General features: G+C 45.8%; 1 protein-coding gene across 1 annotated transcript; it reads right to left on the reverse strand.

The window, feature by feature from the left end:
• LOC139401097 (brevican core protein-like) lies at positions 1-16,801 on the reverse strand (the record flags this gene model as incomplete). Its single annotated transcript, XM_071145586.1, has 12 exons — positions 1-1,789; positions 2,482-2,664; positions 2,952-3,096; positions 3,203-3,285; positions 3,846-4,004; positions 4,896-5,003; positions 10,532-11,548; positions 11,703-13,445; positions 13,633-13,926; positions 15,461-15,588; positions 16,097-16,271; positions 16,415-16,801. Coding segments are annotated over 12 exons (4,550 nt in total), but the record flags the coding sequence as incomplete, so codon positions are not given.
• Positions 16,802-17,120: the final 319 nt, after the last annotated feature.

Here is a 17,120-nt window from a genome sequence, read left to right on the forward strand (position 1 = left end):
ACTCATAAAGGACATAGGGGTGGTGATGTGGGACAGGTTACGTTGGACCACAGAGTCGACACTCAACCAGACATCCCTACAAGGACTCACCTGTCCTGCAGTGTACTCAATAAGATGAAAAGTTCAAATCATTGCAGGCAGAAATATTACTAACAGAACTACAGTCGTTCCCGAGTCCCGAGTCTACAGGCAATCCAATGTGGTGTCAGGGCAATTGGTGTGAATCTGTACGGAAATCTGTGACACTCAATTCAGGATGATACATTACGCTACGTTGAATAAAATAGTGGTCGTACAATATCATGCGAGTTGGAGGACGTACAGTATCATACTTCTTGGAGGACATATAGCATTGCAAAGTCTTTGTCTGAGACCACGTTGCTTGTTGCACAACAAAGGACAATTACGGGGACAATTTAAGTTGGCGGTTACGGGAACTAACTACAAAGGTTAGGAGGACTAAAATGACAAAGGTTAGGTGAATTTACATAGCAGGTGAATTGGGTTAACGTTAGAATAAGGGTTAGGGGAAAGGTTAGCTAAAATGCTACAGATATCCCCGAGGCGGCTCGATCATGCAACCTTTGGATTGCTAGACTGTAGGGATCATACCTCTTGGAGGTGCTCAGAACTACACAATTATATTTTGTGCGGCTCTGAGGCCAGGCTGGGCAATCATATCTATTCTACACAATACATTTCTATCTGAACGTCCTGTAACGTTTGCACCCTCCTGAACAGACCCCAGGTAGTCCTCAGCTGATGGAATATAAATGGAATTGCAAACAGACCAGCTGTTGTTGAAAATATTATGGGTGGATTTATAAAGTTGATTTGCCAATAATAGTCAATAAACAATGATTGAGAACTGACATGATAAATTGCGGAGATGAGATCGCTGAACACCATTAGCCTGCTGAGGCCTGTTTAAAACCAACAAGAGACCTGGGCTTACAGATGACCCCGCACATTGAATGCAATGGCATCCTAGATAGCTACAATGTGGAGTCCGGAACATATCTGGCGAAAAGTCCATAGGTTTACCTGTTTCCAGTAATCTTTGTACTGAATTCACATCTACTATCCATACCTCCTTGTCCATCCTTCTGGATTGTCCAATGTGTGGATATCTTTAAAGAAACCGTCTGAACCAAACCGGCACCATACTTCACCTGTGATAGACAGTGCTCAAGACGAGCTACTGCATATCCTACCACTGTCTGTCTACCACGCCTGGGGTTATGTGCCGGTTTGGAGAAAAGGTTTGGAGAAAAGTTTCCTTACAGATCCACACATTATACAATCTGGATGAATGGACAAGGAGTTACTGATTATAGATATGCCTCAGTGATTTTCACAGAATATGTTCTGGGTTCTGTATTATAGCGTTCTAGGACACCATTGCAATTCATTGCATCCTATGTAGGGCTACAAGAGACCTTCAAGCCCAGGCTATCCCAACAACAGATTCAGATCGATGTGCTTTGGGGAGGACAGTAGGAATGTAAGAGGTTATGCTTGACTGACCCTGTGTCCCAGTACTCTTTCCCTGTCTCCTATCCTTCAAGATCACCCTATTGCCTTTACCCTTTAGGCCATTTCAGATCTCTGGTCAATGAGGAAAGGAAACTCTTGAAGTGTACTGGGACATGGTATGACATTTAAAAGTTCCACTTGATGTCCCAGTATTGAAGCGTTTCCTTTGTTGTTTGTGATTCCTCTTCAGCCAGCTCCTGGCTTCCTGTGGTTAGTGATGTTACTCCTACTGTCTGTGCTGTGCTTCCTGCCCCTGAAAGGAAACCCCCAGCGCAAAGTTGAAAATAAAGACTTCTGACAAATCTGTTGGATAAAAATGTAGTGTCATTTGTTCACCACTTTCATACATCTATCTTGTTCTTCCCACATCATCTCCGGAGTGAGAACACCGTCTGATTTAGACACTAGTTTTCTGGGTTGGCTTTGCCTGCTGCTATGCCATTGCCTTAACTTAGGACGGGACTCAGTGAAAGGCACATTTCGACAAGGGCACAACACTGTCAACATTGCGCTTTCTACAGGCAATTCCCTGACTGTCTGTAGACTGCACTCACAGTAAACGCTGCGAATGTTGGCTCAAGCGTAAACTACCTTTCAAGTGCAGTGTGCTTGTCGACAATGCGACTTATGATTGAATCCCAATGACAGATCTTATTTTCCAGAGCTAAAGCAGATTCAGCAACTCCCCACTAAAGAACAACAACTAACGTTCCGGTTAAAATCCCCGTCTCCACTCTTAAGCATCTCCTTAATTCATCGAAAGAATCAGTGACATTCGTGTACTAAATCATGATTCTTTCAATACTTCATTCTTGCTGACAGCCTGTACGAGAGATGAACTGCATCTCAATAACTGTTCTTGAGTCATATTTAGCCATATCAGAACTGCAATGGAACATGGTCACGAATTAGAGATAAGTGGGTGGGTCATAGTACTGTTCATACCAGGGATGCAGAGGATCTGCGGCTCCTCCCACTTGCCACCCGGCAGGCACACGGCCAGAGAGTTTCGTCTCTGCTGGAAGCCCTGGGCACAGTAGTAGCGCACAACGGCGCCCGTCTCGTACCTCTGGCGAATTTTGCCAAACGCGAGTGCGTTTCGGACTTTGGGGGGAGGGCCACATGAAGCTGTGGGAGGAGTTACGAAAGACTGTAGGTGATAATGTATTTTAAACCGAAAACAAATTCATGAAAAGTTGAAAGACTATTTGTCTGTTAAACACATTCAATACAGTTTCGGGCAGGACAGTAGTTTGGGACTGTATTGAATGTGTGCATTAAACATCTACGACTACTTCTATAGACCTCTAAGTTACGTCAATGTAATCAATTGCATAGAGGTAGTTACAGGTACAGTAGGTAAAGGAACTGGTCTATTGCTGCCTGTTTGTAGTAACATCATGTCCATTACTCACAGGTGCCTTTCTTGCAGGTGTAGGCCAGGTGGTAGTTGCAGGGCACGTCACTCCAGTGCCCAGAATCATGCCATACCATCACCACACAGTCCTCTCCAGACAGGAAGTAACTGTCAGGCTGGCCCCTGTACCAGTTCTCATAGAGCTGTGAAGACAAGTCTTTTCCTTTAGTCTTTGTAGCTGCATGTCATCCTGTGGACAGGTTTTGACCCAGTACTTTTTCTCCGTCAAACTAATCTGTCTGGACTCACCAGTGGGTTGCCATCGGACCAGTGGAAATCCCCCTCGATTGTCTTGTCGTTTAGTCCCGTCCACTGATACTCCTTAAAGTTATCTGAGGATAGAATAACACATTTTATTTGCTTTTCAAGCAGTAGTCCTATCGCTTCTCTAACAAGTTATACAGTAGGTCTTTGTCTTCGTGCTTCCACTGCTAATATCAACAACTCTGCCAGGGTTTGCATTGCCAAATGACTGGGTTTGAAGTTAATTGGAGGTAACATGGCCTGTAGTTTAGAACACGCTGAAGCTGCCCGCAGCACTTCCATTGTTTTTTTGTTAATATCAGAAGTTGGTGACAGTGGCTGAGTACAGTTTGTCACTCTGGTTAAAAGTAAGTGTGCATCTAACTTATTTTGTCATTTTGGTGAACTACCTTACCCAGATTACCATTAGCATGTGGCACTTCCGCCCAGCAGGGTCAATGGCATGACATTTGTCCTTCCTATGCTAATAAATAGCACACATAAAACCTTGAGAGCTAGCTGTTGTCTTTTCGATGTATTCATGTGCAGTAAACTGGTACACTATGCAAACAAATGAAGTAGCCTATCAATGGAAGGGGAAAGGGGGTGTATGAAGTTTGGTGGCTTGCTGTCACTACTCCCAGCGTACTGTTAATGAAGTCCTTCTCTTCAGGTGTCATGATTGACGCCAGGTGGCCCCCCACCATGCGACAGTGCTGCTCCGCCACCTCCCAGCTCAGCCGCTGGTTGAAGTGCTTGTAGCAGTTCCCGTGGAACTTCTGCCAGCCCACCTCACACTGCTCCAGATCTAAGAGACAGAACAGGAGGGAGGGAGGGAGGGAGGGAGGGAGGGAGAGATTTTATTAATTCATTTGAATGATTGAGAGGGAAAGGTAAGATTTGTTGAGATTTTCTGACCATTGAGCAAGAAAGAAAGAGAACGGTTGGTTTTGAGAAACAATGAGGCGATCCAAACAAAACTACCTTAAAGACCTTGGCCGGGATTCAATCTAAGACACATTGTCGACAAGTGCAACGCACTTGACTTTTGAAGGAGATTGTTTACGCTTGAGCCGACATTCAAGGTGTTGACATGAATGTGATCGCCGCGAAAGTCAGGAAAATGGCCTTTTGATGGAATCCTTGCCGTACATTTTCCCTGATTCACGGAGCAGATGGATCCATGAGGTCCATCCATCTAAAGAACACTTCTCATCTCACCTTCTTTCCATTTCTATTTTCTCATCCCTAAATCTGTGTGACAGGAACACAGCGGCATAGCAAGCAGGTCTCAGAGAAAAGCCTACGTCAGACAGAACTGAAGGGGGACAATTGTTCCAAAAGCAAGGTTTTGTCCCCTTTGAACAAGGCGGGTCTTTGAGTTTGACAGGCTCCTAAAGCCACAGTGTGTAAGATTTCCCTTTTTATTGATTTTGAGTTAGTTATCAACAGACTAGTTCTACAAAACTAGACTAGCACAACTGTCTTACCTAATCATAACAAAACAATGAAGGACCTCTCACTTCCTTTGGCTTCTTTTATTTGTGAAGATGACTGGAACATAGCTGACTTATTCTGCTTCAGTACATACAAACCCCAAAGTATTTTTTTACTGAATGTGGTAATGCATTACTGGGGGATTTACAACAAGCACTCTTACAATTACGGAGCTACTGTAACAGCCGAATGACGAGCTCACCTGTCTGACAGAGGTCACCTCCATAGCTGGGCAAACAGAGGCATTTGGTGCTCCCGCCCATCTCAACGCAGGTGCCGCCGTTGGCACAGGGGTCCTCCAGACAGGCATCTGAAACACAGCAAGAGTTGTACAAGTAATAGGATGATAATATCATGCAATTATAGCCTAGTGTGTAGAAGGCAGTGACGGCGGCAGCAGCAGCCAAGAGGAGAAAGAAAACAAAGGTGGTTAAAATATGAATATGATGATAAAAGAGTTGAAGACGGAGGAGTTTAGAGATTATGTAAAGAAAAAGCGAAGGTTGGTCAAGGTCTGTAAGGCTGCCCGAATAAGGTGCTTTATCTCCTGCCCGAATGACGTTCCATTAACTCAGTTTGACCACAGTCCTTGTCATCATCGCTGAAGATATCCCCTGTAACCTTGAATGATTCCCATACTATTCTCCAGGTCAAGTACTTGTTAACCCTCAGGGTAATTTCGCCCTCTTCTGGCGAGGATGAGTCATTTCTGTCACATCTACAATTATGCTGATTTCAGTGTTGTGCTAATTAGAAATGTAGTGATGGTGATGGTGATGTGATATAGAGGGAAAGATAATTTGTAGTACTGTCTTTATCTGCAATTGATTGCCTAAAATGAACCTGTCGTGATGTTTTCCATTTTTTATACTTTTGCATGTATCTCTGTGTAGATGTAGTTATATTTTGGTCTGGAACATATTACCAACGTGTTACGTTTGCTGACAATTGTAAAAATGAACTAAGACACATTATGGATGCCTCATACCTTATAGTGGTATTTCTGCAATCTACTGTAAATGTAACCTGGGCTGGAACCAGAAGTGAGAGAGTGAGACTTAGACATCAGACCATTTGGTATCAAAATACAAGAACACCAAATATAATCTAATTGAAAGTATCCCTTCGCCTCTTGTGTCAGACTGGATGGAGCGCACACATGTATCAGACAAGAATACCTCCCTGTTCTCCTATCCTTTAGTACCCTCCAAGGTCATCATTAAATTCAGGGCCCTGGGTCTGAACCCCGCCCTGTGCAACTGGGTTCTGGACTTCCTGGCGGACTGCCCCCAGGTGGTGAAAGGGGAAACAACACCTCCACTTTGCTGATCCTCAACACAGGGGCCCCACAAGGGTGCGTGCTCAGCCCTCCTGTACTCCGTTAACCCATGACTGCGTGGCCACGCACGCCTCCAACTCAATCATCAAGTTTGCAGACGATACAACAGTAGTAGACCTGACGAGGCAGCCTACAGGGAGGTGGTGAGGGTCTTGGGAGAGTGGTGCCAGGAAAATAACCTCTCACTCAACGTCAACAAAACAAAGGAGCTGATCGTGTACTGCAGGAAACAACAGAAGGAAAAGGTGGAAAGCTGCAAGTTCCTCGGCGTACAAATCAATGACGATCTGAAATGGTCCACCCACACAGTGAGGTGAAGAAGCCGCAACAGCACCTCTTCAACCTCAGGAGGTTGAAGAAATTCTTGGCCCCTAAAACCCTCCCAAACTTTTACAGATGCACAATTGACAGCACTCTGTCGGGCTGTATCACCGCCTGGTACGGCAACTGCACCGCCCGCAACCGCAGGGCTCTCCAAAGGATGGTGCGGTCTGCACAACGCATCACTGGGAGCAAACTACCTGCCCTCCAGGACACTTACAGCATGCCACAGGAAGGCCAAAAAGATCATCAAGGACATCCACCACCCGAGCCACGGCCTGTTCACTCCGTTATCATCCAGAAGGCGAGGTCAGTACAGGTGCATCAAAGCTGGGACCGAGAGACTGAAAAACAACTTATATCAGACTGTTAAATAGCTATCATTAGCCGGCTTCCACCCGGTTACTCAACCCTGCACCTTAGAGGCTGCTGCCCTATATACATAAACTTGGAATCACAGACCATTGAAATGATGGAACACTATTCACTTTAAAAATAATATTTACATACTGCTTTACTCATCTCATATGTGTATACTGTCTTCTGTTATACTGTATTTTAGTCAGCGCCACTTCGACATTGTTAGATCTAATATTTATATATTTCTTAATTCCATTCTTTAACTTCCATTTCTGTGTATTGTTGTGAATTGTTTTTAGATACTACCGCACTGTTAGATACTACTGCACTGTTGGAGCTAGGAACACAAGCATTTCGCTACACCCGCAATAACATCTGCTAAATATGTGAATGTGACCAAGGAAATTTGATTTTATTTTGCTTAACATGCAACCAGCCAGTAGGTGGCACCAAAGTTCCCGTATTGAGTTGACACAACACTCACAAGGCCTGTACAGTGCCTTCAGGCCCCTTGACTTTTCCCCACATTTTGTTACGTTACAGCCTTATTCTAAAATGGATGAAAAAATATATCCTCAGCAATCTACACACAATACCCCATAATGACGTTTTTTAGAAATACCTTATTTACGTAAGTATTCAGACCCTTTGCTATGAGACTCGAAATTGCATCCTGTTTCCATTTATCATCCTTGAGATGTTTCTACAACTTGATTGGAGTCCACCTGTGGTAAATTCAATTGATTGGACATGATTTGGAAAGGCACACGCCTGTCTATGTAAGGTCCCACAGTTGACAGTACATGTCAGAGCAAAAAAACAAGCCAGAGTTATTCTGTGGAGATAGGAAAATCTTCCAGAAGGACAACCATCTCTGCAGCACTCCGCTAATCTGACCTTCATGGTATAGTGGCCAGATGGAAGCCACTCCTCAGTGAAAGGCAATTGACAGCCTGCTTGGAGTTTGCCAAAAGGCACCTAAAGACTCTCAGACCATGATAAACAAGATTATCTGGTCTAATGAAACCAAGATTGAACTCTTTGGCCTGAATTTCAAGCATCACTTCTGGAGTAAACCTGGCATCATCCCTATGGTGAAGCATGGTGGTGGCAGCGTCATGCTGTGGGGATGTTTTTCAGCAGCAGGGACTGGGAGACTAGTCAGGATCGAGGCAAAGATGTACGGAGAAAAGTATAGAGAGTTTAATGATGAAAACCTGCTCCAGAGCGCTCAGAACTTCAGACTGGAGCAAAGATTCACCGACCCTAAGCACACAGCCAAGAAAACACATGAGTGTCTTCGGGACAAGTCTCTGAACGTCCTTGAGAAGTCCAGCCAGAGACCGTTTTTTATTTATTTTATTTTACCCCCTTTTTCTTCGTGGTATCCAATTGTTAGTAGTTACTGTCTTTTCTCATCGCTACAACTCCCATATGGGCTTGGGAGAGACGAAGGTCGAGACTCATGCGTCCTCCGAAACACAACCCAACCAAGCCGCACTGCTTCTTAACACAGCACGCACTCAACCCGGAAGCCAGCCGCACCAATGTGTCGGAGGAAACCCTGTACACCTAGCGACCTGGTCAGCATGCACTGCGCCCGGCCCACCACAGGAGTCGCTAGTGCGCGAGGAGACAAGGATATCCCTACCGGACAAACCCTCCCTAACCCGGACGATGCTAGGCCAATTGTGCTTCGCCCCATGGACCTCACGGTCGCGGCCGGCTGCGACAGAGCCTGGGCTCGAACCCAGAGTCTCTGGTGGCACAGCTAGCACTGCGCCACCCGGGAGGCCCAGAGCCTGGTTTTGAACCTGATCGAACATCTCTGGAGAGACCTGAAAATAACTGACTGTACAGCAACGCTTCCCATCCAAGCTGACAGAGCTTGAGAGGATCTGCAGAGAAGAATGGGAGAAACTCCCCAAATACAGGTGAGCCAAGCTTGTAGCATCATACCCAAGAAGTCCCGAGACTGTAATCACTGCCAAAGGTGCTTCAACAAAGCACTGAGTCAAGGGTCTGAATAATAATACTAATTATATTATAATAATAATAATGTAATATTTCAGTTTTGATTTTTTTTATAAATGTGCAACATTTCTAAAATCGTGTTTTTGCTTTGTCATTATGGGGTATTGGGTGTAGATTGATTAGGGGGAGAAAAAAACAATTTAACACATTTTAGAAGAAGGCATTAATCTACCAAAATGTGGAAAACGTCAACCGGTCTGAATTCTTTCCGAAGGCTCTGTATCTGGCTTCACCTGTGTCGAGAAAGCTCGAGGTAGAAATGGTCCTTAACTACAATTGTAGGAACAGATTACCCAACCCCCGATTTTAACCATTGGGCGGATGACAAAATACAAGATGCTGTGTCAGTGGTTAGGGCAACTTCTACCTAATCTGCCAGGAAAGTAAAGCACCAGCGGTAAACCAAAACTTAAAGGTCATGTCCTCTAATTTAGATGTTCACTTTAATGGTTACGCCTCTGTGTAAAAAGCACATGACCTAAAATGAGACAGCAAATGTAGCATTTTATACAATTCAGTTCAAGTTATCCAACAGGCTGGTTTATGGTCTGTTGGTTTAGTGGTTTTATGAATGGTCCCATCCTGTATGAGTTAATTCCTTAGAGGAGAAAGCACACATGTTTAAAGAACAACCAATGCTGTTAGCTGTGCTTGTGAGATGCTGCTTCTGACTCTCCATCTACACAATCACAATCTGCAAAGACCCATTTTAGATGAGATGACACGGAACTAATCATGTCACACTGATGTCACTTCAGCGTCAAACAATAAACCAGCCTCAATAGTTTCCCCTTTTCCCATTAAGCAACTCTTACTCATTACAAATGTTTAACATTTTCGGGGGGGGGGGGGGGAACTATGATCAGACTGCCATCTAGGAGGTCATTGTCATTCTTCAAATGATACGTCCTGTTACACTGGGAGATTGGTGGCATTACAGACATTTGTACCTCAATTAACATTACAAATATTCTGATAGATGTCATTTAGATATCGACAAGAAACATTCCATTATTGTGGTTATATAAGTGACATTCTGTGCTATACAATCTACTATAGACTAACTCAATAGCTGCTGAGTTAGTTTAAAAAAAGGTGCTGATGTTTTGTAACCGGGATGCTATCCCTCTATGAAATCAATATTATCTGTAATCTTTACCAATAAAATGTCAGCGGTGTTGCATTTGGGAGTCAGTGCTGTTACATTCAGAGTTAGTGGCGCTACAATGCAAGGACAAATGTTTGTCCGGTTAAATAACGCTGGGTTATTTTTTTCTCCATTTGGAATTGTGCTCAAATTAATACGGGCCCCTGGTAAGAGAAGATTGACTGTCTGAATGCTGAAACATTCAAGACGGTGAAGTTGCAAGTTGGACATCAGTCTTGCAGGAAGAATAGGAGGAGACAAACAAGCATTGCAATTCTCTTTCACAGAAATGGTGTGTCCGGGCAATACAGTACTTCATAGAAGTCAATCTTTGAGTGAAAAAAAAACATGATGCACAGCAAGACTGGTTTGTTGGACAAGTGGCAAAAGGGAGTTGTCCCATATATCTGTCAATGACGAGAAGCAGGGTGCTCTTTATCTGGGAGGGAAGGGAAGGAGGGTGAGTGGGCTGCTGAGACAAACAGTGAGACAGACGAAGAGGAGCCGTTGGGAGGCTGGTGGTTTGCAGAAAGTAGAGCAAGGCAGCTTGGGGTGGGAGTGGCCAGGGTTTAGTGCATCATGGTACCGAGCAGCAAGAGGAGGGCGGTTAGGCTGGTTAGGGTGGCTCTAGTGTTACCTGAAATCTTCCTGGCACTGCCCACGGCAGCCCTCTCATTGGGCAACATGAGCAGGGTGGGTGGCTGGGTGAGGCCGAATTCCAGATCCAACCGGCCCTGATCCACAGGGGGCATAAGAGCCGTCACCCTCTCCGGCTCAGATGTTTCTGGGGGACCTTGTGTCGTGGAGGTGGTGGGGCTCCAGGTCCGTGTGGCCCACTCTGTGGAGGTGTACATGGTGGATGTGGACATGGTGGCTGCGGTGGGATCCGTACTTGAGGTGGACAAGGAGTCTGACCCAAACAGATCAGGTTCTTCTGAGGAGTCTGGAAGATCTGTCTGGGAAGAGGTGGAAAGAGGTTCCCCGCTGTATTCAAAGTCTTCCTGAGACTCTTGGGGTGCAGAGGTGGTTCGGTGCAGATCCCAGCTGGATGTTTGCGACTCAAGGGGGAAGACGGTCACTTTTTCTCCCAGGGATGGTTCATCAGTGCTTGGCTCATGTCCACTTCCGTCTTCTTCAGGGTCCGTGGTTGTGGGATCCATCTCTATTCTGGACATGGTCGTTGTTTGATAGCCCAGAGTGGTAAACTCGACGGGCAGCTGGGAGGTGGTGGAGAGGTCTGGAGACTCGGTAGTGGCTATGCCCTCTCCAGACCCCAGGTGCTCCTCATCAGACTCCCCTGGTGCCAGCTCCACTTCTCTAGAAGGTACCAATCTCTCTGGAATGACGATACCCTCAAAATCTAGACTGGTGCTGCCCTCCAGCCTAGCGGAGGAAGTTCCCTGCGAGGTTACTTTTGGATGGCCTACTGTGGAGTACACATCCAGTCCTAGCTCCTCCGAATGATCCAGTCCCGATAAGATGCTGCTTGAATGCGTAACTCCTGTCTGCTCCTCACTGGGAATGCTGGTGGCTCCAGGGGAGGCAGACATGTGAGTGGTGAAGGAGGAGGAAGAGGAGGAGGAGGAGGAGGAGGAGGAGGAGGAGGTGGGGAATCTGTCTGTGTGGATTCCCTGGTGGACAACTAGTTCTATCTCTGTAAAGAAAGTACAATAAACATTTTTTGTTGCATGATAATCAAGTTCTACACGGCTCTACAATGACAAAGTAAATAGAGTTAGGAGTAACTTCATGTATCATAAAGCTACAGGCCTAAGTATTTTAGGAATTGGCTGCCACATTGGCCATACCTTGGGACACATCTCCAGATCCATCCAGGGGCGACCACACTGAGGTTGCCTTTGTGTGGGGGGAGAGGGTAGACCATGCTGGGCGGGGATCAAGCTCTCCCGGGGACTTGGTAGAGATGGATGTCTCCTCAGGCTCTCCCACGATCACCTCTTTGTGTCTTCTCTCTGCGGCATGGTCACGTGCCTCGGTAGCATTCTCTATGGGTTCAAAGGCCATTGTGGTAGTCTCTTTTGTATTCTCCCGATGACTCTGGTTACCTCCTGTTGTGCTGTAGTTGGCTTCCACTTGATCCAACTCGAGATTGGTCTCTGGCATTGGCTGGAAGTGCTTGGAAGATCCTGACTGTTGGTAGTCAGTTTCCTCCGGGTTCATCTCTGGCATCGGCTGGTAATGTCTGTGTGGCTCGTAGGACGGCTCAGGGAATTCTGGGGCTGTTTCCAGCACTAGCCGGTAGAGACTGGAATTGCCTTCGTGGAGAGAGTCTAGAACACTAGAGGTTCTGGGTAGTGAAGTAGAATTTTGTGAGTGATAGTCTCCTTCGTGGAGGGAGTCTGGCTCACTGGAGGTGTTGGGTAGTGAAGTAGAATTGTGTGAGTGATAGTCTCCTTCATGGAGGGAGTCTGGCTCACTGGAGGTGCTGGGTAGTGAAGTAGAATTCTGGGAGTGATAGTCTCCTTCGTGGAGGGAGTCTGGCTCACTGGAGGTGCTGGGTAGTGAAGTAGAATTCTGGGAGTGATAGTCTCCTTCGTGGAGGGAGTCTGGCTCACTGGAGGTGTTGGGTAGTGAAGTAGAATTCTGGGAGTGATTGTCTCCTTCATGGAGGGAGACTGGCTCACTGGAGGTGCTGGGCAGTGAAGTAGAATTCTGGGAGTGATAGTCTCCTTCGTGGAGGGAGTCTGGCTCACTGGAGGTGTTAGGTAGTGAAGTAGAATTCTGGGAGTGATTGTCTCCTTCGTGGAGGGAGACTGGCTCACTGGAGGTGCTGGGTAGTGAAGTAGAATTCTGGGAGTGATAGTCTCCTTCGTGGAGGGAGTCTGGCTTACTGGAGGTGCTGGGTAGTGAACTAGAATTCTGGGAGTGATAGTCTCTTTCGTGGAGGGAGTCTGGCTCACTTGAGGTGCTGGGTATGGAAATATAATTCTGGGAGTGATAGTCTCCTTCATAGAGGGAGTCTGGCACACTGGAGGTGCTGGGTATGGAAATAGAATTCTGGGAGTGATAATCTCCTTCGTGGAGGGAGTCTGGCTTAGTGGAGGTGCTGGGTATGGAACTAGAATTCTGGGAGTGATTATCTCCTTCGTGGAGGGAGTCTGGCTTAGTGGAGGTGCTGGGTATGGAACTAGAATTCTGGGAGTGATAGTCTCTTTCGTGGAGGGAGTCTGGCTCACTGGAGGTGTTGGGTAGTGAAGTAGCATGCTGGGAGTGGTAGTTTTCCTCTACAGGAAGTGAAGTCTCATCAAAGGGCTGGAGAAGGTCCTGGGAAGAGGCGGAATGGGTGAGGGGTACCTCTGTGCTTGACAGGGCAGTAGGGGGAGTCCCCTGCAGATCCTCCTGAGCAGGAGCCGACTGGAAGACAGGGAGGGATCCCAGGACACTCTGGGCCTCTCGCTCCACTTGCTTGCTATCCTGGCTCAGATAGAGCTCCTCAGCAGGCTCCATAAGAACGACAATATCTTGTCCGATGTCCTCTGGCTCAGTGGCCATGTAGTCCATGGGGGCATCAGTGTGAGGATTTCCAACACCTGAGAAGAACAGGGGTTAGACAGGAGAGTCAGGGAGATAGGTTTATCTCCGTTCATATGACAAACACCTTCTCTGCATAACGTCACAACAGAATCGCCGGAAGCATGCAATCCGAAACAATCTCTGGCAATACTAAAACCTATATGATCTGTTTTAGAATGAATTAGTCCAGTACAATACCCAGACCTCTGAAACAATAAACATCATGGCGGCTGGATGATTCAGGGAAGCCTGTCTGGTTGCTGTAGCGATACAGGGTCTTGACCCCTGCCTGAGGCCCTCCACAGCGCTCCCTAGGGATGATGATGGGGTACCGCACACTGCCATCAGACAGCCAGCCAGGGTTGCAGCTGTCCAAACCCTTGCTCCACGCCACGTACAGCTGCCCTGTGGTAGCCAGCTCTGCCCCTTCCTTCTCGCAGTAAGCCCGAGCCTCGTCCAATGACAGCTGCTGAGGGGCAGAGCCATGGAACACCTCCCCTACACAAAACGGGTCACTTGTTAGACTCCTAATGGGAATTAGATTCCAGACGCATGTCCTAGATCCTTCATTTCCCTGCAGTATCTGGAAAAACACAAAAGGCTGAACACATGGGAGAATGAGACCTTGGTTGGGAAATTGACTTTGAATATGTTACACATTAAAAAAAGGTATTGTAACTGTCCTTGAAAGGAAAGTACTGTCAATGTCTAAAGTGTATGCTGTTTAAATACTAATGATCTGACTCATCTAAAGTGAGTACTCTGTCCACTAGCTAAAAACCCTCCATGCCTGTAACTTAAAGGGATAGTTATATATTATAAATTATATATAGGTTTCCTTGCACTGTAAGTAGTCTATTTTCAAGGTATGACAGCAATCCATGCTTTAGTTTAGTTTCCCTGGAACTGTTACCACATGCTAACATTTTAGCATTTGTGGCACAAATCTCATTCAAGAAATGGGACTGATATTAGCATTTTTTGCACATCATGTCCAAATAATCCGAAAGTATCTAAAATTGTGAAGCTCACAAAGTAATTTATAGATGATTTGAACATGAGGGTGAAAAATGCTAATATCGGTCCCATGACTTGAATGGTGCCACAAATGCTGAATGCTAAAACGTTAGCATGTGGAAACAGTACCAGGGAAACTAAATAAAAGCATGGATTGCTGTCTTACCTTGTTCATAGACTGTTTGCAGGGTAAGGAACCAATATGTCATTTTGTAATTTGGGTGAACTATCCCTTTAAGGACACCTAACACAGTAATTTGATAGAGTGCCTTCAGAACACATGATAATATATAACGACAAAGCATCTGAATTGACAAATTTACATAGAAGACGACACTGAGTGTAAAAAACATTAAGAACACCTTCCTAATATTGAGTTGCACCATCCTTTTGCCCTCAGAACAGACTCAATTTGTCTGGGCATGGACTCTATAAGGTGTTGAACACGTTCCACAGGGATGCTGGCTCATGTTGACTCCAATGATTCCCACAGTTGTGTCAAGTCAGCTGGATGTCCTTTGGGTGGTGGACCATATCTTGATGCACAGGGGAAATTGTTCAGCATGAAAAACCCAGCAGCATTGCAGTTCTTGACACACTCAAACTGGTGTGCCTGGCACCTACTACAATTTTTCATTTAAGTGCACTTAAATATTTTGTCTTGTCCATTCACCCTCAGAATGGCACACATACACAATCCATACCTCAATTGCCTCAAGGCCTTAAAATCCTTCTTTAACCTGTCTCCTCCCCTTCATCTACACTGATTTAAGTGGATTTATCAAATGATATCAATAAGGGGATCATAGCTTTCACCTTGATTCACCTGGTCAGTCTATGTCATGAAGAGAGCAGGTGTCCTTAATAGTTTGTACTTTATGATTTTTGACGCAACGTCACAGACTTACAAACATACGTTATTGCTCTGTAGAATCCCATTTACATCTTTTTTTACAGGGAGCTATTCACACTGACTTTTTACGATAAGATATTCACAAGTTGTTGTTTTTTTTACCATCAATATGCTCCACATAACAATACACATCAAACAGCTCCTCTGATTCCAGCGTCCCATAGTTCCTCAATCCCGGGCGGCCATCCATGTCACCATAGCAACCTTCCCGGGGAACTTGGATTGGATATCTGCAGAATAGGTGCAAGAACTGAAAATATTTGTATTTCCTGTGAATAGAAAGCATTGTAAAGACTAACTCTGACGGGCGAGGGGCCTCAGTTGTTGTTGTATAATCTGTTAGCAGGATTTCTTTGTGTGTTGGAAACATGGACCAAATGCAGTCCCTATTTTACACATGTAAGCCATGAAAATACACATGAGGAAATCTAGCGTATTTAACACCAGGACTAGAGTGAGCAGGAGGAGAATTCAGCTGCCGTCAGGTCAACACACATTCTACCAGAAAAGGGCAACAGCTTCTGCGTGAAATAGTATCACATACCACACAGTGGGCCAAATTCAAAGCCCCGGTAGCCTATTAGACATGTGAATAAACTCACTGCTGTGGGTCGTCATTCTATAATCTTGGCACCTGAGCACTTTCTCGTTAATAACTCAGGTAGTCAAAACAAAGTCTAGCAACTTTAAGAAATGTGTCTTTGTATTATAGGTCATGTTGTGGATACTGGGGTTTACCTGACAGATTGGTCAGCGAGCCAGCCGGCGTCACACTGCTCATAGCCATCGTAATAGGCTGCTAGAAGCTGGTCGGGAGTGGCGATGTGTGCCCCAATGCCCTCGCACGACCTCTGGGCCTCACTGAACGAAAACGCATATCGGCCAGAGGCGTGTCTGTAGTGGAAGACCACACCTATATGCACACGCGTGTGCACAAACACAAACATAGGCACACAGAGAAATACGGACAGGCTTAAATACACAATGTGGTAAAAACTGCAAGACAAATAAAAAAAACTCAAAAAAATTCACAACGACTCCTACAACCTCTGTTACCTTTGACTTTTATCTGTGTGAAATCACTGGCATCGTCCAGGCCTTGCTGCACCTCGCAGCGGTAGTGCCCCGTGTCGCTTGAGCGCAGCTCCCCCAACCAGAGGGAGAGGTCCTCAGGCGAGTCTGCAAAGTTGACCAGGGAGGCTCGTTCTCTGTAGGCCTCATTGACCTTCACCCTTTGACCCCGCGCCACCAGGATCTCTGTCTCCTCCTGCTCCCCCTCATGCAACACGCTCCACTTGATCCGGGGTGGGATCGGGGGCGAGGAGGATGAGGGGGGCCCAGGTGACAGGGACACCAGGCAGGTGATTGTGATGGAGCCCCCCAGGTGTGCAGTGGAGATGGGGGTTGTCTTGGAGATGGTGACCTGGAGTTGACGCTTGTCGTCTAGGTCAGGAAGGAGAGGCACAGTCAGTAAACGATGCTACTGAGTAAGTGGCCGGATATTGACCTCTAGTGGTGGTGGTGAATAATACATTTTGGGGACAATCTTCAAGATTTTGCAGCAATTTTTATATTCCATGGATGAGTTCTGTGATTCCATGATCTCGGAATGGCGGAAAACCAAATACTTTAATCGGGTACGTGTTAAATATATAGAAATATAAATTATACACAATTTATGTTTATCTTAACTATCTCCAAACTCAAGCATAACAGCAACAATTATGCAGCAATTACTACACAGCAACTGAGGCTTTAAATT

The sequence above is a fragment of the Oncorhynchus clarkii genome, unplaced genomic scaffold, assembly GCF_045791955.1.
Source record: "Oncorhynchus clarkii lewisi isolate Uvic-CL-2024 unplaced genomic scaffold, UVic_Ocla_1.0 unplaced_contig_9211_pilon_pilon, whole genome shotgun sequence".
NCBI lineage: Eukaryota > Metazoa > Chordata > Actinopteri > Salmoniformes > Salmonidae > Oncorhynchus > Oncorhynchus clarkii.